This window comes from Homalodisca vitripennis, chromosome X (assembly GCF_021130785.1).
Source record: "Homalodisca vitripennis isolate AUS2020 chromosome X, UT_GWSS_2.1, whole genome shotgun sequence".
NCBI lineage: Eukaryota > Metazoa > Arthropoda > Insecta > Hemiptera > Cicadellidae > Homalodisca > Homalodisca vitripennis.
The window spans coordinates 70,826,304-70,848,779 of NC_060215.1; the positions used below are offsets into that span (position 1 = coordinate 70,826,304).

Sequence of the window (22,476 nt, forward strand, 5' to 3'; positions counted from 1 at the left end):
TGCCATAGGATTGAACTATCGAACACTGGTTTTTATGAAAGTTCCAGGATAAAACTCTACAAGGGAGCAGGCTGGTCTGTCAGTGGTCCAGCATAATTGGATACGCCAGCTCATTTTCTGAGAAATGCAAATTCTAATACTTAGTAACAATTTAGTGAAAATTCGGTTTTACTGTGTAAGTTACGACTCTAAATTAAATAGGAGCGAGGTACAGCAATTGGATCAACCAGTAAATTATTATTTAATATCAATTTTCTCTGATGGATTGAATAATCATCGTAGTCCAGACTAACTTATGGCTAATCAGATATATTTGTTCTTCGACCCTATTCATTACAAATGAACTCATCAGTCACATTCAATGCTACAGATAATGATTTTTTTATTATTTCTATATAACATAATCTTTACATTTCACAATCAAAACTATTTTATTTCATCCTCCCTCCCCCTTCACACACCACTGCTTGTCGTTTTAGGTACACACAACAGGGGTGAACTACTCTGTTTAAAATTGCATGAGCTGATAATTGTTCATGAAGGGAAAACATTTGGATACTCTAGCTTAAATTATTACAAATTAATAATTTGAATATAAGTTTTCACTGGAATTGTCAAAAGTGCCAGGTCAGAGACATACAACTGAGACCGTACTTTAGTTGTAGTGGATGTGTACCATGAATGTGCGTAAGGGAATCACAAACATTCGCCACTCGTGTCCAAGGCTAAAGCTGACAATTCGCTGTCTCTTGATTTATGGCATATTAAATTGTGTAATTTTTCTATAATAAAATTTCATCTTACCAAATAAAAATTTTATTTTTATATATTTTGGAGGCTTGGTTCAAATTTTGATTGTGGAATAATTTTTTCATATATTAACAAAAACTGCTGATCTTAACTAGTTTCAATGTATTTAAACTAGGTTAAGTAAAAAATATAGTTGGTGTAAGCCACGTGACACGCTAAAACACTACGTTTATAAAGAACATGATATAAGTAACCAAAATTGTAATTTAAAATTAAATGTGACTGGGTGGTATTATTAATTTAGATGAATATGTTCTTTGAAACTATAATTAAATTGATAAAATAAAAAACGTTTTCTTGGTTTTAAACAGAAGTCTTACCTGTAAAATATTACTATTTTTAGAAAAGTGAATTGTGTGTGATACATCAGTGAATTACTGGAATTGAGTTTTACAACGTCAAGGCACGATCAGCTGGATAAGTTTTCATATATGCATTCTAAATTTTATATTAATTATTCACCCTAAAAGATTAGTATACCTAACACAATATAATATAAGTTTTCCAATAAGTTTAAATACACCTAACAACTAAATATTGAGCACGTATTCACACACAACATTTTAAAATCTTCGAAAAAAGATCCGGTTGCAGAACCGATTCAAATCCATTGTGTTTTGGAGGCAGACTTGTATAATACGAGCTTATTATACCTTTTCTACTCAAGACACCCTGTATTTGTAATTATTTCAACACGATTCTCAACCGCCTCCAAAGATAAGGAAGGTTGGGATTTTTTAAATCTAACTTTACTCTAAAATTATAAAATTGGCCATAACTAAGGCTCCTGTTAGGTGTTTACCAAAGAGTTGGACATATAAATTAAATGTTTTAGCTTTAATTTTATACAATAATATATTATTAAGGTAATGTACCTTTGAATCACCTCTCGGTTAGTAATAATACAATGAATCATTACCAAATCTAGATCGAAGCGCAAAAAATGTTACGAAGAAAGGTTTTAAGGAACCGTTACTAAAATCAACATATTTTAAATTTAAAAGCAAGATTTTATAAAAAGGAAATCCAAAGTTCTATTTTTGTTTTGTTTCAATGCTCGGTAGTGTCAATGTCACACTAAATATAGTAACTCCACACCCAACGTAACTCCTTTTAAATTCTCTTCATACAACAAATAGATTTTGAAACAAAAAAATATATGAACACGCTAAATGTAGGAGTTGTAGACTCAGAAAAGCTTAAGAATTAACAAAAGAAAACAAGTAAATGCATTTGAATATTGTAGCTGTACTTCAAAAGGAATCCGTTCAAGAATAAAACTTGAAAGGATAAAAGTCTTATTCTCACTCCAAGAATCTTTATTAAAGTCTTTACGTTTAAATTCGTGATACGCAAAGAAAAGTTCATTGTTAAATGAAATAATTACTTCTTCACTGTGACGAATTACTGAATTATATGTAGAATAAGTTTAAGTATAAGTAAGTTTAAATTTACATTGTACCAAATACATTAACATGTACACACAGTTATCTCCTTTAGTTCTGTCTTTAATACAAGACTAAAAAATGTGATATGAGTATTTAACACAATTTGTTAAAGTATCGCTTGTTAAATAGTCCTATTTGCATCGTTTGTGATTTAAGATATTGACAATTATTTCCTACGTCTCAGACTGAACTTTTATCGTAGGAAATCATTGCAAATTGGATAAGAATAATCCAACTTTAAATCTTGGAAAAACTGCATAAATATTTTGTGTTACATACAATTTAGATATAAAAATCTTTAAAAAACTTCAGGTGTTTATTGATCACAGCACAGAAGTTCCGTGTAAAACAAAATGTTTAATTGTAGTGTTTAAATATTTTTTTAACAACAATGTCCAAATCTGGTTTATTTTGCCCACGATCAATATTAAATGTTCTAGCAATATTTTATGGATTTTTATTTCAGAATACTTCTACCAATCCAAATTCTAAATAGAGTAATGAAAGCCATGGTTATCTTAAAAAGAGAGAATCCTTAAAAATGTATTTATAATTAATGATTTAGTATCGTTACATTCAAAGTATACTTGTGAGAATATAACTGACAAAAAACTAAAACAATTAATATTGTACATACCCATGATATACGGAATCATAATACAAGAAATAAATATTCTATTTTATGATTACAGTTAAGCACAGAATAATCAAATAAAATGTACATTACACTTCAGAACAAAACGTTTCCGTGCTCTTAGAAATTAAATCAGTCAGCGATGATAATCAGATTTTGAAAACAAATTGCAACATGTCTCTTTAGAAAATGTCATTACTAAATAAAATCGAAAATTCATCATATAAGTTCTTACATTGAAATGTTTTCAAATCTGAAATGTAATCTTAATTGCTTATTTAATTATTCTTGTTTACAAATTCAACACTCGTCGTCATTTTAACGCTGTAGGTATCTCCGGGATTATTGTCTTTAGTGCCTTCATATTGTTGATATATTTAATAGTTTAACTTAGTTTTCTGCGCAATATATTAATTTTATTGTAAAATATGCAGTTCATTTTTTATTTTAAATAATCCAACGATAATTATTTAGGTTCAATAGATTTTATGTCTTTTTTTATTGGCTATAGAACTACAGATATTGAATGAAGCTGAAATTTTCACGGTTTAAACTATAGACAATAAATTAATTCTGAAAAAAATTATGGTTGCCTGTAAAGTCGGTTTTACGGGCGAAGATTTTACGTGACAACGTCTTTTTCTCGGTAGAATATTTATTGATATGAATATTATTAAATTGCACAATAGGAACAAGGAATTGAATGAAAATAAGAATTGCACAAATTTTAACTATAGAAATATATTTTGTTTACTAAAACATTGTACATAATTTGAAATTAATTAAAATTTTTTATTGTAAATGGTAAAGTTGAATAAAACATTTACTAAAATTGGAATTTGAAATTCTTGCTAAACACAGTTAAATTCTAACTCCGCGCGTGGTGATTGGTCGGTTTAGTTCGTTTGTTTGGTCGCACTGTTATGACAGGTTAGAGGTTATAATTTGTTATTTTAAATGTTTGACTAGCAATACGCGCTGTTTCTTCTCAATCGACTGAATTACGATTGATTGCAGAGTGATTTAAACTAATAATTTACTTAACACTATCAACATTTGTCAATAGTATGACATAACCTATAAACTCAGTTTCTCAACTTTTGTGTCAATCTAACAATTAATCAATCAATCATAGTTTACGATAATGAAATATCAGTGTACAATTATTTACCTTTATTGTTGTAGTTGTTGTAAATGACGAATCTAAGCACTCCACATTTTCACGAATAAACATAGTTATCTGCTTTATCCCGTGCGGCGGACCCACAGTTATCTGCTTTATCCCGTGCGGATCCCGTGCGGCGGACCCACTGGACGGGCATCGTAACGTTACCGGGCGTTACACTTTTTCATGGGTGACTCCGAGCCGCAACCTAATTTAAGACGTTGTCACGTCAAAAATCAAAACTGGTATTTACTTTTTTGTACGAGAATGGTGTACTCAAACAAGAGATGGAGCACTACTACCGTAAACTGATTTGGGTCACGAAGACCAAACAAGTAACTTGAAACAAATCCAGTTATTCAGGTTGTACGTAGTTTTAGATGAGCTAGTCGAGAATTTAGTATTAGGCTATGCTATTGGTTGAGTGTATTTTACCCTCAATACAATTTTTTTAATAACTTTTTAATAATATAGTTAAATGACACATCTTTTAATGAGTTTTGACGATCAGGTCAGATTTGAGTGCAGATTACCATTTAGTCTTATAAAATGATCAAAGCTTATTGGAATTTATCTTTAAATCCTGCTTTCAAGTTAATTTATAATACCTCTTTGGTTACAATTCTGTGCTTGATGCTATTTTTTCTATATTAGGAAGGTTTTTCTAAGAGTAATCTTCAATTTCCTCATACGCTTGATGTCTTTCTATTCCGAACACATAATTTCCACACGTCCAACAGTTCCTAAATGTTTATTCCTAGAAGAGCCTGTAGATTTTTTGAACTTTAGGGTATTTTTATTATTTACAACAAGGTTATGCTCAGCTAATCTGAAATAAAACAAGTAACAATAAAAATCACATTTTCAAATATTTGTCTTGTAGACGCTCAAAGACATTTTTAATTGTATGATTGTTTATTTCATGGTTATCTCTTAACACATGAAAATATAATTATTAATAATATGTTTCCGTTTTCTTTTCAAATTCCTGGTGTCGCATAGTTTTAAATGTCTTGCTTGTGCTTGGAAGAGATATTTACATTTAGTGTGATGTTTTTTGTATATCTATTATATGTTTTATTACATTACACATTAATACATTAAATTACTTATATACTTTAAAACTTGTGTGGGTGTTGAGATGGGTTTGGTTTTGGGACACTTGTATTAAATTTAAACCTTTTTTGTTAAATGAATTCCATATTGAAACGGTGTGTGGCTGCGGGTGTGCTATTATCACGTGTATTTCGCAGCATGCAGTCATAAGACAGCTCCCCTACGGTTTTGTGCACGTTGTTTACATTCATTTCTGTGACAAAAAAAAAATAAAGGCTGCAGATATTCACCGTCAACTATATGCAGATAGTTGCAGGTGCTTTTATGCTTATTAACATAATTCGATGTTGCGCAAAGTTTGTGACTGTAAGTGCATTACACGATGGATGATGAAAGTTCTGATAATATTAAAAATGTGTTGTTTTAAAATTGGTTTGATATATATGTAAGCGATGTTAAAGATTTACTCCATTTATTGTAATATTTTCATAGTCAACGGCAGTTACTTATTGAATGACCACTTTTTTATCAATGGATGGTTTATTGTGTTTTCCCTTAAATTTTAAAATGTAAAGTAATTAAATGTAATTTACTATTTTACTACTTTTGCAAAAATAATTTAAGCAATGTCAATATTTGGTGTAGAAAAGTCAGTAGGGGGCAACGTCCAGTGGCGGATTTTATTCATTTTTAATTATTTAATTCAATTTATATGGTCTTAAAATTTAAAAATATTCTCCTAGTATAATGGGATTTGGCCTACCTTATCGGTGATGAGGTCATAGATGAGAATCTTGGGAGGAGTAAGCTGCTCGGCCTTGCCCAGGATGTCTGCTAATCCTGTATCCAGGACCCAGAGCCTGTCGCACTCATCAACCCTTATACGGAAAGTCGATATCACTTTCGTAGTATTGTCGTTTTCGTAAATCTTATGACTCGCCCAGTCTGGGTATGGTCTCAGTGCTGGTGAATTATCCGAATCTGGATCATATTTATAACAGTGTTACCAATTTTATTATAAAAGCAATGCACAATAAATGTTATACTTGATTGCTATTTGTTTAACCATTTTGTTGAATGACTATACTACGTTACTGTTAAATAATTAGGCTGTTATACAATTGTGCAATTCATCACAAACAATAGAGCGATGATAGACGAAATGCTGAAAAATAATAGTAGCATGATATTCATCATTTAAAGTGATCTTTTAACTACTTGTAATTTTATTAGATGATGTATTGTTCATTGTTCATCTAGTCTACATGACTTGGCTGGATTTAGAGTGGTGTTTATATTAGTCAGACTTAAAACTTTGGATGAGAGAGGAAATTATTCAAATTTCCTTCATAAAAGAATGTTCAACCACATCACCACTTTAAGATGTCAAAGTTCACGTAGTAAACTCTTGGCCAATGAGAGGGATATGATGTTTTTTGTCTACTATTTGTAACTCACATGACATGTAATGGGTGTTTGTAAAACATGTACTGACACTGTTTAAAGTTTCTTCTGTCATACTTTCTATTTTGATTCATTTAACGTCTCTGTAAGAGGTTTACCGTATTTTATACTTATAGCTAAAAGAGCACATAATAGATTTGAATTTTATATAAAAGTAGGTATTGGATATTAGATTTCACAAACACTTACATAACAATAACAATGATCAAAACGCATGATTATCACCAAAAACAGGAAACTGTGTATGACTTTATTCGTTGGAACCAGATTAACTGTCTGAATGAACATTATCTCAATGAAACATAAATTGTAATAAATCTGCCTAATACCAGATACTATGTTAGTAGTCCCATAAGTTAAAGGTGTTTAAGATAGAGAATCCAAACGTGATTCTATAAACAATTACACATTCACTTTTATGTGAATGCTTTAAGGTCATAATTACTGAAAACCCATTACATTAATTCACCTAAACTCCATGATACAACAAAGTATTTGAAAAAATATTAATACAATTTTATAACGGGATTAAATTATATTAATATCAAATTTCTCTCACGTTATGTTCAATCTCGCTTCGCTAAACTCATATGTGTATATGTTTTTGTTTTAGAACCACTAAATAAAAGCTAAACTAAACTTCTACAAAATGTTAAAAAATGTATTGTAACATTTAAATTGAAAATATATTTTACCATTTTTATGCTAAATTTACAAAACCCAAAACAACACTTTATCAAAGAACCCTAATTATCCTAGAGTAAATAATAATAAATTTTGAACTTGGTTGGTTGTAAACCAGCCGAGAAAATGAAACTGGCCTGAATGTCACTACTTCTGTACAATACTTTTACGTGGTGGAATGTCGCGTCTTATGTATCAGTTTAGGCAATCATTTCAAATTTAGTCAATCAGAGTTATCGATGAACAAGTTTGTCGGGAATCGAGTTGTCAGACCAGTAGTAGGGTACAACGACCAGCTGCTTGACTACCGTGCACTACTTTCTCTCAGCAGTGGCAAACGTGAGAAGTGTGGTTCAACTTTGTATCTATCTTATTATGATATAAATAGTGTTATAGGTACACTAATAATATTATTAGAAAATTTTATATATCTGCATGACGTTTCGTTTAATACATTATTTTGTGTAGTATATCTCGTATCAGGAGACAAAGGTTACTGTGTCTTAAAGCTTACTCATGGCAGTATCCAAAAAATGAATGAAGGCTAATCAGAGCTTTATACACAAGCAATAAAAATGTGCTTCAAAGACAAGTATTAGTCCTATTAAAATTTTTTGTTTGCTACCTTTTCGGAGAGCAAAATATTAAAATGAAATGAAATTATCTTTATTTTCAGAAGGGGAATGAGGAACAATAAGCATCTCTACATATCAATATCGAAAGAAAACCAACAGTTACAAAAAATATATATTACAATTATTATATATTTATTATACGTATAAACATAAAACATAAATAAATTTAACAAAGAATTACAACATAAATTCAAAACTGAAACCGTACTGAACAAATAAATAAAATAAAATACTTGTTAATATTCTTGTTTAGAAGAAGTATTTAGAAATATTACGGTCTAAAGACCTTTTAATTTCTTTTACTTAATTCAATTTTATTTTTGAGTTCCTTTGAGATAATCTAAGGTATAAAAATCTATGTTGACTTTTTCATCCTACAATGTTGCATGATTCTCATCATAGTCTTCATTTTTTATTGGATTTTTTAAATTTTGCTTTATTTACTTCATTGTTTTTTGTTTTATGTGTCACTCACTATATGTGACACAACTTATGCTTATAGTTCAGATTTCCAGTGCACTCCCTGTGTGTGGTACATTCTCAAAGTGATTATTTCTCTCATGACATAAAAAGTATGACTGGTTTGTAGGTTCTAGACCAGTTATATTTTTTAACGAGCATTGAAGAAAATAAAAAATTCGTCCCGGAACGTTGGGATAACCCAATGTATACATTGTGTTTTTAAAGCAATATGATTGATGCATGGGGTGACAATGTCGCGTACTACAAACCCATGGTGGGGGGGAGGGTGGCTTCTTGATGTTGTCCGTGGTGTGAGAGGCGCTGATAAGATCTCACATGGCTATTGACGTTGCTCTTGAGCTCTAGTGGTTTGTTATTTGAAAGTGTGAAACATGCAATTTTTATTGACTGTTAACAAGAACCTAATTCTCTATATGACTATGGTTCAACATTCATATGTAAAATGAGTTGTGTTGATAGAATTTTCGTTGTGTCTTTGGAATAGAGTTAACTATTTTGCTAATTGGATAAATTTTACTGTAGTTTTCGATTGCCTTTTCTTTAATTTTATATTCTATAAATGTTTTGATCAATGTCTGAAAAATACGATAAATACGCACACGCACACGCACGCATCAGTGAAGAATATTGTATTACTGCATTTTTCATAATTGATTATTGTTGTATATCGAATAATAGTTTTGTTGACTGTGACTTTTGATCAGAATAACACTATTTTTAAGATTTTCTAACAATGGATAAATCAAATTATCTAACTGACTATAGTTACACACGCGCGCGCGCGCGCGCGCGTTGCTACATGTGGAATGAAGAACTAAGTATTACATATACCACAATAGCACTGGATTCTTGCACTAATATCCGAACGATCTATAAAGTGAACTTAGTATCGGTTTGCACGAGCAATTTCGTGAGAAACAGCGTTTAACGCTCAGTTTGGTGTGTTCGGTAATGTTATAAAACCATGGAAAACATTAATTACTATGAATCCCACAATAAAGAAGTACACATTATAAATTAATGGCATTCAGGGAAATCTGCAAGACAAACCTATTTATACAATATATGTATGGTATGAATATTCAAGTAATAGCTACCAGTGACATCCAAGTATGTGAGTGAGGCTGGTATGCCTGACTTCCATCTCGGGATCGTGATGAACAGTTTTTCTTTCCACACTTCCAATCCCAGAGGCAGATTGTTCTCCGGGACGAATTCCCCTGAAGAAATGGCTGCATTCCGCGAAGCTTCATCTGGATACTGGAAATCCAGCTTCCTCCAGTGGAACACCTGCTTCAGAACAGCGTCGGCGTAGCCTGCGACAGCCGCAGCCACCAGCACAGACAAAGCAGAAACGTACCTGCAATGTGCTTTGTAGTTATGATTTTTTAACGAGGGATTTTTATGACAAATTATGCGTTTCAATAAAAATATTGTTGTACGTCAAGAATTCATAATTACATTTTTAGGAAATATTTCTATATTTTAAAACTGTATTTATAAGATTAACGAATCCGGAATCTTTGGAAGAGCCCATTTAGTTTGAATTATTCTATTCAGGAACACTAGATGGGTGAACATAACAGACAATTTAGTTGCATACTGATTACTTAAGGTACATTTAATAAAAAAAAAACCGTCCGACTATTCTACTCCCTCCGTTCCAGACATTTTTTCATATACGACCACACAATAACACACAATAAAATATTATATATGCGTTTTCAGATGATATAATGTCTATTCGTGACAATTTGTAACACTGCGGCATCAAGCACGTTAGTATGTTTAAACCGCATAATACATAATACCTTTACAGTTTTTTTGTTTTTGCCAACTGGTGGATTTACCAATAGACACACTAGGCTCAGACCTAGTTCTCGGAGCAAAAGGAGCCGCAAACTAAAAAGTTTAAGCAAATTATTATTTTTGTTTAGTTTTAACGTAAATGCAGAAATGCTATGTAACACGACCTTTCACGTCATTACTCTGGGATTTCGTTAAAGAAAGTAAGAAAACGATAATCTGCAGTTACTTAAATTATTATTTTTGTTTAGTTTTAACGTACATGCAGAAATGCTATGTAACACGACCTTTCACGTCATTACTCCGGGATTTCGTTACAGAAAGTAAGGAAAGGATAATCTGCAGTTACTTAAATTATTATTTTTTTTTAGTTTTTTACGTAAATGCAGAAATGCTATGTAACACGACCTTTCACGTCATTACTCCGGGATTTCGTTAAAGAAAGTAAGAAAATGATAATCTGCAGTTACTTAAATTATTATTTTTTTTTTGTTTTTTACGTAAATGCAGAAATGCTATGTAACACGACCTTTCACGTCATTACTCCGGGATATCGTTAAAGAATGTAAGGAAAGGATAATCTGCAGTTACGTAAATTATTATTTTTGTTTAGTTTTAACGTACAGAAATGCTATGTAACACGACCTTTCACGTCATTACTCCGGGATATCGTTAAAGAATGTAAGGAAAGGATAATCTGCAGTTACTTAAATTACAATTTTTTGATACGCACTCATGACTTTCTCATCGTTTTATTATTTTCAAAAAAGATGTATTTTCTATTGAAATGTGAAAACATTTGATTGAAAAGTGTATCTTTGCGTATTTTATAGGAATTACATACAAATTTATTCTTTTTTCACCTTTTTTTTGGGGGGGGGGGTGGGGAGGTTAAACAAATGTTTAAAAAAGAAGCACAAATTCTTTTTAACCTAGGGTCCAAGAAAGTAAAATCCGCACTGTTCGTTGTGCCATCTTAGATTTAGTTATTATTTTAAAATTGTACACAACTTCTTCTATTCTTCAAGTACATATTCATACTTTAGGACCGTGTGCGTTAATACATTGTAAACTGTACTGGGTATCATTCTGCAGTATATGCGCATTTATTTTTGAGATTTACACATCATACACTTTTTACGTAAAAGTTTGAACTTCCCAAGGATAAAATAATGTTGAAAATTTCTGTTGTTATTGCATACCTGAAAAAGCTCTTTCCATAAACAAAAAGAGACAAACTGCACTAAACACAAAATCCAATACCACTTACTAAAATGTAATATAACGGTAGTAACTATACAGTATATAGATATATAGTGAAAACTAATGTTATGGTTTTCATATCAAACTTTCATGAAGGATTGTATTATATTGTACTTTTTTATTATTATATGAAAGGGACCAACAATGGCTCACGAGATAAAAGCTGTAGGTTAAAAATAAAACATATACTGCAACTTCGGCGTCTTGATTATCATTGCTTTGTTAATGTTCGTGTTTGTTTTAAATATTACAGGTAAAACAACAGGTTTTTACAGCTAAAAAGAATAGATACCAGGTCTGGAAATGTAGCATTTCAATTTTCGTCCCTTACTGTAATAACTAGTATATAAATGTAACTCTTCTTTCCTTGTTTATTGCATGTCCATTTATTAAATATAATCCAAAACAAATTAACACAAAAAAGTTTTCCCTTGATGAGTTTATTGCGTTGATTTTCAAAAATATACAACATCCACGTGCGATGAAGCTTCATGTGATTAATGTGGAAGATGAATTTGCCGTCCTTCCAAACAAATTGGGGGTACCACAACAAATTAACGGCCGATTACGAAAGTGAACATTCAGCAGCTGTCTAGCGATATTAATGATGCTGTCGTAATAGCTGGTTGGAAAGTAGCAAAGGTCAGAAAACAGTGAGGGACGGAATCACGTGCAGGTGTGTCGCTAACAAACGGATTGCGGCAGAGGTGCATGTAACGTGGCTGGCAGCCAGGAACCTGGGACGGTCGTGACCGTGGCCGCACGGGCGAGTCAGGACTTGCACAGGCGTATAACTCGAGGATATGATAAATCCAGCAATCAATTAGCATCTCAAGGTTTTAGAATGGAGTTTGCAAGGCCGTAGTCGAGCGGTGTCCTTACACAGGTGAATAGAACGTTCACGGCGAATGCGGCTACGGCAGTGTCTGTATCTGCATCTGCACCTCAGTTTCAATGTCATGTGAATTTAAATTAAGTACCTAAACATGCACAAGATAACTTCATTCTGACACGATTGTACTTAAGTACCCTCATTCTCGCTTTATCACTCTTACCGCTCAAATGTCTTACACCCTCTGTTGTGTCTTTCAAAACTTTCCAACGTTTAATGTTAGCGCCGTACATTGGAGTTGGGCTGTATCACATTACTCATATGTTAAAACGTATGCTATAATTACTCTAAACATTGTTTTTTAAAAACTGTGCATTATTTCTTTACACGATTTATGTGGAAGTATACAAGCTTCCTTTATAACCAATCTGCAACAGACAATTACAAGTGCAGTGCATGCTTTATAGATACTTTATTTCTTTGATTGACGCATGAAGAAAAGTGTATTTATTATATACTGAAAAATTAGCAGCTAAGATTTCATAATTAATTACAAAACACACACTTCTTAAATTACAGGAAAGGTCGTAATGGATAAACCCCCTACAAGATCACTAACATAATAAAAGTGGGAATATTACTGGATTAATCTTACTGGGTTTTCTATAACTGCATTATATAAATAGTACCGTCAGTTCAGGAGGAAAAAGCTGTGCCATCATTACTCAGCCGATAAAATCACATTGTGGTATCATCAATAGATAGCCCGGAGGATCAGGCTTTGACATCACTATACAGCTAGGAGGATCACACTATCTAGTAATAAAGTAAGAAACAGAACCAGACTTTGCCATCATTAACACACCAAAGGTAGTTAGTTGGCTACGTCATTATTAGACACCCAGGAGGATCAGGTATTATTATAGCTCATTACGACGAACAGGCTGTACTGACTGGGTAATCATGAGGACCAGCCTGTGATATCATTATACATTTAAAGCGAAAGGATGTAAATTAAGGAAGTAAATTGTTAGGGCAGTGGTTCTCAAACGTGTAAAACTTCAATTATTTTGCAAAGAATATGCACGTGTTGTTTTCATGCCAGTCTATTAATAGCGAGAAAAATTCATTGTAGAGAATGTAAAGACCTAATTGTAAATAAATATTGAGTTAATTTGATATTGACCACTTGTAACTAAAATCAATGGGGTAATAAAACGTCATAAATAATAATGAAATTGTTATTTTATAGATTTGCACATTATAAAGACAAAGACTAAATAATAATTTGTATCTTATTTATGTGTTATATTTTGTTAAGAATAAATAATTTGATCAAACATTTACGTTTTCTTTTACAAATATTTTTTTAAGAGATTCCTGCAAGAAGGGGTTTTTTTTAATAATAAATTATTTGATAAAACATTTAAGTTTTCTTTTACAAATATCTTTTTAAGAGATTCCTGCAAGAAGAGTAAAACTTTGATTTGGGGATTTCTTCCAATTTACACCATGGGTCAGTACCATGATTAGCGATTTAGTTTCCTGGATTCTCTCTCTTTATTGCAATGAATGAAGAACTCAATTCATAGAATGCACATACATTCGGCTGAGAAATAAATGCAATGTTATTGGACAGTCGCGCGGGAAATGCCAAGATCACGACAAACAACACATGTTACATCCTTAATATTGCATGCAATGTCTGTCTCTGAATAAGGAGTTTCCGCAGTATCTGAGCTTAGTAAACATTTATATAGGTTATAGTATTATAATTAAATATTCTCGTTATTATTTTATTTCTAAATGAATTAAAGTCAAACAATATAAGATAATAAAATAAGAAAGAACTCATATTATATTTCAGAAACTTATAAAGTCCATTTTCCGTTATGGTTTTATAGTTTCAAAGTAATGATTGGTGTGTTGTACGTAGTATGAACAACAAAGACAGACCGTTTGGTTTTTAAGCATATAAGATGCCCTCAAGGCATTGTAGAAGTTGCCCTTGTTCTCACATTCCAAAGTAATACGTCGTTAAACCGCTTGTAATTTACTCATGAATATTCTATGTTCAGGATAATTATGTAGTGGAAACTCCCAAGCATGATATGTGTTGGTTATTCTGTGGATATTTTGACCACTGACTAATCTTTACACCTACAATTCATGGGGAGGGATGTAAGTTGTCAGATCTACAAAGTTAAGCACTGTTTAAAATAAGAAATATAAACATGTTGCTATACAAAACATATCAGAAGTACAATAGCATATTTACTTACACCACAGAAAACGTCCAATCTGGTAGAAATGCAGAAAAAACGACTAACTATTAACGTAGTAATACGCTATAATGTGCTAATTTAATGATATATGAAAAATGAACAGTCATTGCTTTTCCTGAAACTTGGACTTTAAGGTAGGGTAATCTGGTTCTGACTACCTTATAATTATGATTTTTATTTCGCATTCACATTAATTCATTATTTGCATTTAAGTGTTAGTATTAATACATATATGCCTAGTTATTTTTTTAAATTTGGTAACCGGATTCAAAGAAAAAAGGGTTGAAGATTAGAATATGGATTGAAAAATAGATTTCGAATATATTTCACCTCGCAGTGAAATCACAGTTCGCATATTAGGGCGTTAGTTTGTAACCTTACTTGTTAATATACTATGTTGTTTTATCAAATATAGGGTACTAGTGATTCCTCTCATACACAATTATAGTGGTATTTATGTAGTAGTCGCATGTTTTAAATCCGTCTCGAGCCTGCTCTGGTGTAACCTATAGTTTATTCTTTTTACCTTATACTGGTTCAACATGTTTCAATTACTTTTCATGAAAGACAATCAACACTTAAAACACTTTTTATAACCACGTGTTTTATTACAAACTAAAAAATGCCTAACTATAAAATGATCACAACCTTGACTATTTGTAAACTTGACATGAAAATGTTCTGTCATTCAACTTTATTTTTGCATCAAACATCTTGTTATCAACGCACTAAAGCAAATTCATACTCATTCTTTAAAAATATATATTTCAATATGAGTGGAATCTTTCCTTTAAGATAAATAAAACGAATGTATCTGCATTAAAAACTGTTTATATACAAGATTGGAATTTCTAATCATTGCAGAACGAAATTCAAAATAAAGCCTTTCAAAATATAATACATACTTTAACAAGATTAAAAATACTTAAGTTATAATAATTTTGACGTGATAACGTCTTAAATTAGGTTGCGGCTCGGAGTCACTCATGAAAAAGTGTAACGCCCGGTAACGTTACGATGCCCGTCCAGTGGGTCCGCCGCACGGGATAAAGCAGATAACTATGTTTATTCGTGAAAATGTGGAGTGCTTAGATTCGTCATTTACAACAACTACAACAATAAAGGTAAATAATTGTACACTGATATTTCATTATCGTAAACTATGATTTATTGATTAATTGTTAGATTGACACAAAAGTTGAGAAACTGAGTTTATAGGTTATGTCATACTATTGACAAATGTTGATAGTGTTAAGTAAATTATTAGTTTAAATCACTCTGCAATCAATCGTAATTCAGTCGATTGAGAAGAAACAGCGCGTATTGCTAGTCAAACATTTAAAATAACAAATTATAACCTCTAACCTGTCATAACAGTGCGACCAAACAAACGAACTAAACCGACCAATCACCACGCGCGGAGTTAGAATTTAACTGTGTTTAGCAAGAATTTCAAATTCCAATTTTAGTAAATGTTTTATTCAACTTTACCATTTACAATAAAAATTTTAATTAATTTCAAATTATGTACAATGTTTTAGTAAACAAAATATATTTCTATAGTTAAAATTTGTGCAATTCTTATTTTCATTCAATTCCTTGTTCCTATTGTGCAATTTAATAATATTCATATCAATAAATATTCTACCGAGAAAAAGACGTTGTCACGTAAAATCTTCGCCCGTAAAACCGACTTTACAGGCAACCATAATTTTTTTTCAAGTTATGCCTCCACTATAAGTGCAAACATTAAGGGCATATTATTATATCGCATTTATGTCGTCTAGAATCTTCTGAGTGTATTCTGTAATAAGCTAGAAATGATTTTTGTATTGTTTGTTCCATGTTCATTGGTGAAATGAGGAGAAGAAAAAAAAGACCTTTTTTCCTTTTTCTCCTTTATCAAAGTATGATCTGTTTTTCATTCTTAGAAATCAAGAGAATGTTGAAATACTCTAGTGTCGACATGATTTGACTTGGCAGTCTCACCGTCTCTCACTAGTACCACGGAACCGTAACTCTATTAAGTCCTTTTTAATTTTAAAAGAAGTATAGAAAAATCATATAGCGAGTATTCAAGGATACTGCTATTTGTCTTTGTGACTGCCTTGCACAGATACATAATTTAATATGTACCGACTTGAAAAGTCGAGTGTGTAGGAGATTGCCTCTAAAATGAGTGTTATTTTTCATAGAGGTGGGAAGTTAAGTGGCGAAATCTACTCCGGTGTATTTCAGTTGGGAAATACCCAAGGGCTCTTAACCTGTGACCTTGCTGCAAACCTTCTTGCTCACTCTAAATAACAATTTTCCTGGAACATGTTTAGCCTATTCCGGGTACGTATGGAGTGAGAATATTACAACGTTACATATATTGTATTACTCCTCGGTAACCTCACTTATGTTTAACAACTGCTTTAATACTGACGTGTTCTTCAGAAACGTTTCACGTCAACAAGACTTTTTTCTTCGAACGAACTGACGAATTAGTGGAGAAACTGACATTCGAGGCTGATAATTACTCTAATTCAAATGTTCTATTTATTACTAACACAAGTAACCTTTAAAATACATCACGTTAAAATAGGATTGAATTATTTATATATTAAGGTACATTTGTATTATGGTCTCGTATTACAACTGACAAAACTTTTAAGTAACAAATGTTCTATATAGGCTAAAAATAAAATATCAATACTTATTAATTTTAAATTCACCAACCATAGACATCTTCAAACATGTAATCACGGAGACGGGTTTTAAATAGTCGCCTCTTTGTGGTGGTTTTTATTTAATCAGGCAGCTTATTGACTAGGTTGCGCCAAAATTATGTGGCAGGCAGCCGATACATTCAGTCGGCTAGGCCTAGAAAGCAGATCTTGATCTCTCGTGTTGATGACATACGTAACTGTAATAGGTGTGCAGTCCCTGGGAAACCGAGCTTAAATTATCTTTTCAAAAATATACATGGGAGACAACGTTGGGAAGAGAAATGTATTTAAAAGCCTGTCTGCAAGATTGAAATCTTGAAATTATTTTAATAGCTCTTTTTTATTTTGAAGATCTTCATCATTCACGCCTAAGCATATTCCCTCCAAACCACATATTATGTCGTTATGTTGTTATGCATATGAAGGACCATTGTATCAAACCAAGAATTCTTCGAAATCCTAATTACACAATTTTTATTTTTAAAAGGCAAGATTAATTTTTTACAATACAGACACAGCATACAACCCCTCGAAACAAGCTTCCTATCTTGAACATAAAGGTGTTATGACTAATCAAATATGTACTGATTGGAACATTGGCTAGACTTAAATAATTATGAGTTATATAATTTTTGTGGTTTCACCCTAGCGTCAATTTTTGTCAGAGAGCACGCAACACAATGGTGGTGCTGCTATTTATGTTAAAGACTCTGTTAGCTTTCGTGTAATTAATGTGAAGCAATTCTGTATTGAGAAGAATTTTGAAGTCTGTGCGATTAAACTATTGAACCATAAAATGATAATTGTATCTATCTACAAGCCAAGTGGTAGTAATGACAAAATATTCCCTTGAACAACTTGACTTGCTTCTAGATTTCTTTTGTTCATTTTGGTTGTGACCTGGTATTGACCGGCGATTTCAACATTGAAGTTCATAGTTCTGGGAACATTGCTTCTAGTTGGCACAATGTACTACGGTCTGCAGGATTATACTGCACTAATTTTAAACCTACCAGAGGCAAAGCTTGCATCGACAACATTGCTACCAACCTGGATCCTTCTTCTTACAAAGTAGAAGTTCATGACTGGTCCATATCGGATCACAGTTTTTCTGAGTATGGAGATAACTGAGGCATACTCAAAATTGAACACGGAGTCTGTTGGAAATCGGAACTCAACAAATGAAAATCGTTCCATTGAATATCGACTGACTTCCCAAACTCTGTTGGCCGATTTTTCACGCACCTTAAGTTTAATAGATTGGGACTCTGCTCTTAGTGGTTTGGAATCTGAGGCTATGTATGATAAATTTCACGATATCTTTATCTGTTGGATGAATGTCCATCTACCAGTCAAGCGAAAAACTTTTAAGCCCAGACGAAAGCGCAACTCATGGTATTCTCCTCATCTAAAACTCATGAAAGACCGTGTCATGGCACTGCTTTATCGTTTCGCGTCTATCTGGACAAAATGCCTGACATAGAAGCATATAAAGCAGCCAAGAGGACCTACAGACAAGCTTTACAAGTTGCGAGAAGGGAGTCAAATGAAGAATTCATTAATACAGCGGATAACAAGTGTAAGGCTGCTTGGACTATTGTGAATCGGGAAACCGGCAGAGATAGACCATCACATCATGTGCAACCCGATGCTGAGGACTTCAGTAAGTACTGCATCAGTGCTGTGGACGAGATTCGACAGAGCCTCTCTCTTCCCATCATCTTCTGCTGTCGATCTGCTGCAACGCAGTACCCCCGGCAGCCCATTCCCGGCTCTTCAATTGGCATCCAGTGACTGGTGGTGAAGTGAGTCGTTTGGTTTCAGGGTTTAAAATCCTCGGGAAGCTGTGACGTATATGGCATATCGTCAGTAATTGTGAAAGGTGTAATCGATGCAATAGCTCATCCACTGGCTAAATGTATAAATGCTTGTCTACTGGAGGGAAGTTTTCCCGCTAAGTTAAAAATGTCTAAGGTAGTAACCTATTTTTAAGAAAGGTAACTACGGTGAAATAAACAGCTACAGAGCGATCTCTCTGGTCCCCTGTTTTTCCAAAGTGTTCGAAAAAGTCCTGAAAACTCAATTAACTTCTTTTTTCGAAATTAACAGTCTTTTCAGTAAGAGTCAGTTCGGATTTAGGTGTGGAATGTCACGATCGACGCGGTCGAGGGACTTGTGTCCCACATACTTTCCAAGTTTGAACTAGGTTTGCCTACAGGAGCCACATTATGTGATATTTCTAGGGCGTTTGACTGCGTCGACCGGGGAATTTTGTTGAAGAAGTTGGAGTATTATGGAATAAACTGGTATTGAAAATTCCCTTTTTAATTCCTATCTCAGCAATCGTTTTCAAACAGTATTCAGCAATAATACCTACTCTAATTATGCTGAGGTTTGTCATGGGGGTACCACAGGGATCTGTTCTGGGCCCACTTTTGTTTTTAGTCTTAGTTAATGAATTTAGATGTTAATGTCAATTTCAGATCGGTTATGTTTGCTGATGACGTTACTTTTTTTACAACTCAACCTTCATTAGACTTAATTTTTAATGATTTTAAAATTATTTTAAATCAAGCCGATAACTGGTATAAAGCCAATATGTTATTTATGAACACAGAGAAGACCCAACACTTGGTATTTACTCTTAATAGAGCAATTTTGAATGAAACGACAATTGAGAGTGTAAAACTATTAGGAATTTTTCTAGATCCTACGCTGTCTTGGCACATACATGTTGGTTATGTTCATAAAAAAGTGAGCAGGGTGGTATATTTATTGCGAAAACTAAAACTTTATGTTTCCAAAGATACGCTAAGAATGGTTTACTTTGCACTGTTTCAGAGCATCATTAGTTATGGTCTGCTCTTGTGGGGCAATGCATCTGGTATTGATAAAAATTTTATTGACTCAGAAAAAAGCCATGAGAGTTATAGCGGATGCTAATTTCAAAGATCATTGTAAGCCGATTTTTAAAAAAGAAGCCATTTTGACAGTTATAAATCTTTACATTTTTTACTGCTTGATCCATGTCAAAAATAATTTTCAAAACCTGACACTGAATAAGCACATGCATATTCACAATACCCGAGGCGCTAACCTGATCAACAAACCTTTCACAAGACTTTCAAAAATTCAAACTTCATATGAGGCCGTTGGAATAGATCTATTCAATAAACTACCACTGAATGCTCAGAGTGTTACATTCAATAAATTTAAAAACTGTTATTTATAAGTGGCTGGTAGAGAGGCCGTTTTTATGACTTATCAGAGTTTTATTCATCTGACATCAGTGATATAGTTTTTTAGTGTATTGTCTGCTAAATAGTACACCTTTGTCTCACTAACATTATTGTATTAAATTAATGTAAAATCTATTGTGTCTTCTATAATGAGTGTTTAATTTAAATTGTTAATTTTACTGTTAGTATAAGTATTCTGACGTGATCTATTGCATGTATTGTCTAATGATCAATAAAAATCTTATCTTATCTTATCTTACTAGTTTGCTATTTGTGAATAAATTAAGGAAACATTTCTAGCAAGAGTATCTTGGGATATGACGTGCATTTTACCTTAAAGCCGTTGGTCTCAAGGTCAAGTGTTAGAAAGGGCTTCTTAGGCACTTACTTCGCAGAGTAACATAAGCCATTCTTTACTTTACTTAATTAAAAAAAAAAAAAACAATCAACTGTGTTTAGTAACTTAAACAATGTTGAGCGCACCCTATCTCGGAAGCGTGCCTGTCCCATGCCCATAAGGTCCGTGGATTGAATTCACTCTCCGTTACAAGCTGACACGCGTCTTGGATTTATCATTTTGTTTTATAATTTTTATTTAGTGTCACATACTAAGAAACTCTTCGCCGATCAGCACCAAATACACATATTAAAGACAACGCATTTCAAACATTTCAACGGCTAGCCTAGAATGACAGTTTAAGTTAAGCAATCAAAAGTGACTTAGCAGTAATCCCTGATCGGCTTTCAAATCGAGCAATCGGCAAGATATTGGCAAACCAGACACTGTCAAAATAGCTTCTTTTTGCCGCGAGTGTCCTAAATAAACAAGGAACTTGGACGTAACATGTTTTTAAGTTTTTAATTATGACAACTCATAACACACTCTGTCAACTTCATACCTCCCATGCAGTACCTAAAACTACTTTTTGTGTAATAAGCACCAAGCTGCACTCTATATAAGAGTGAAAGTGTCGTATAACACCTCAAACTTAATCACGGATAACGGTCAACACAATATTAAAAGTCTTATGAAATAAAAATGATAACATAAAAATTACATATGAACCAAAGTCGTCTATTAGTCAAAGCTAGTTAAAGTTAATTTTATTTAGTAGATGGGTATCGCGTTGTATACATATAACAACTAATTAAAAACACACGATCTAAATAAAGTATTGCACGACCTAACGTTGATGTATTCAAGTTGGAATCCGTGAAAGAATTCTCAGGTTTTCTAAAGATTAAATAAATACGAGAATGATACAATATGTTTTGTTAGGTTAAATCTTGTTGTAAAATATGTCTCAAAACTTCTATAAGAGTTTATTTTTAAATAACCATTCATGAATGAAACTTGTATACTCATATTATTTTATAAATTGTTTTAAATTTAACTGGCTGCCACTTTTGTTAGAATTGCTCGAACATAATTTTCTTGTAATTGCTATACTTTTTGTCTCAGCAAGATCTTTAAATTTATGGACAACTTGAACTATGATTCCATAATGGATTGTTTGACTGCCTCGTGGACCATTTCCACGAGAGGTGAAGAATCACGAATACCACAAAGAATTTGTTTTAACTACGGTTAAGTATATTATTCACTTTTACAAGTTGAATGAGGTAACATAATGTACAAATTATTTCAATTGTTTTACACTATTGCTTTTATTATGTAAACGAGTAATAATCTTGCAGATGAAAAACACACACGCGCGCGCGCTCACGCACATGTATCATTACTGTTAACATTTGACATTTTGTCACGAGCACGTTCCTGCTAGTAAACTACGGATAATAATACCGATAATAGATTCTATACATTCAAGGCCCAAGAAAGAGAGAGTGTCCGCCAAGGAGTGAAGCGAACGCAGGAAACGTCGCCTGGGGCACGAGTGAACATAACACCTGTATATGCAGATCACCGGCAGCGGGGCGAGTATAATCAAGCCAGGAAATCG

The 22,476-nt window shown here is 32.7% G+C and overlaps 1 protein-coding gene across 1 annotated transcript in view; it reads right to left on the reverse strand.

Moving 5' to 3' along the window:
• LOC124369167 (protein yellow) overlaps positions 1-22,476 on the reverse strand; it is a 29,737-nt gene that overhangs the window by 4,773 nt on the left and 2,488 nt on the right. The window contains exons 2-3 of the mRNA XM_046826962.1: positions 9,477-9,739; positions 5,877-6,094 (exon numbers count right to left, since the gene is read on the reverse strand). Of these exons, the coding sequence (XP_046682918.1) occupies positions 5,877-6,094; positions 9,477-9,739 (481 nt within the window). The remainder of the gene's footprint in view (positions 1-5,876; positions 6,095-9,476; positions 9,740-22,476) is intronic.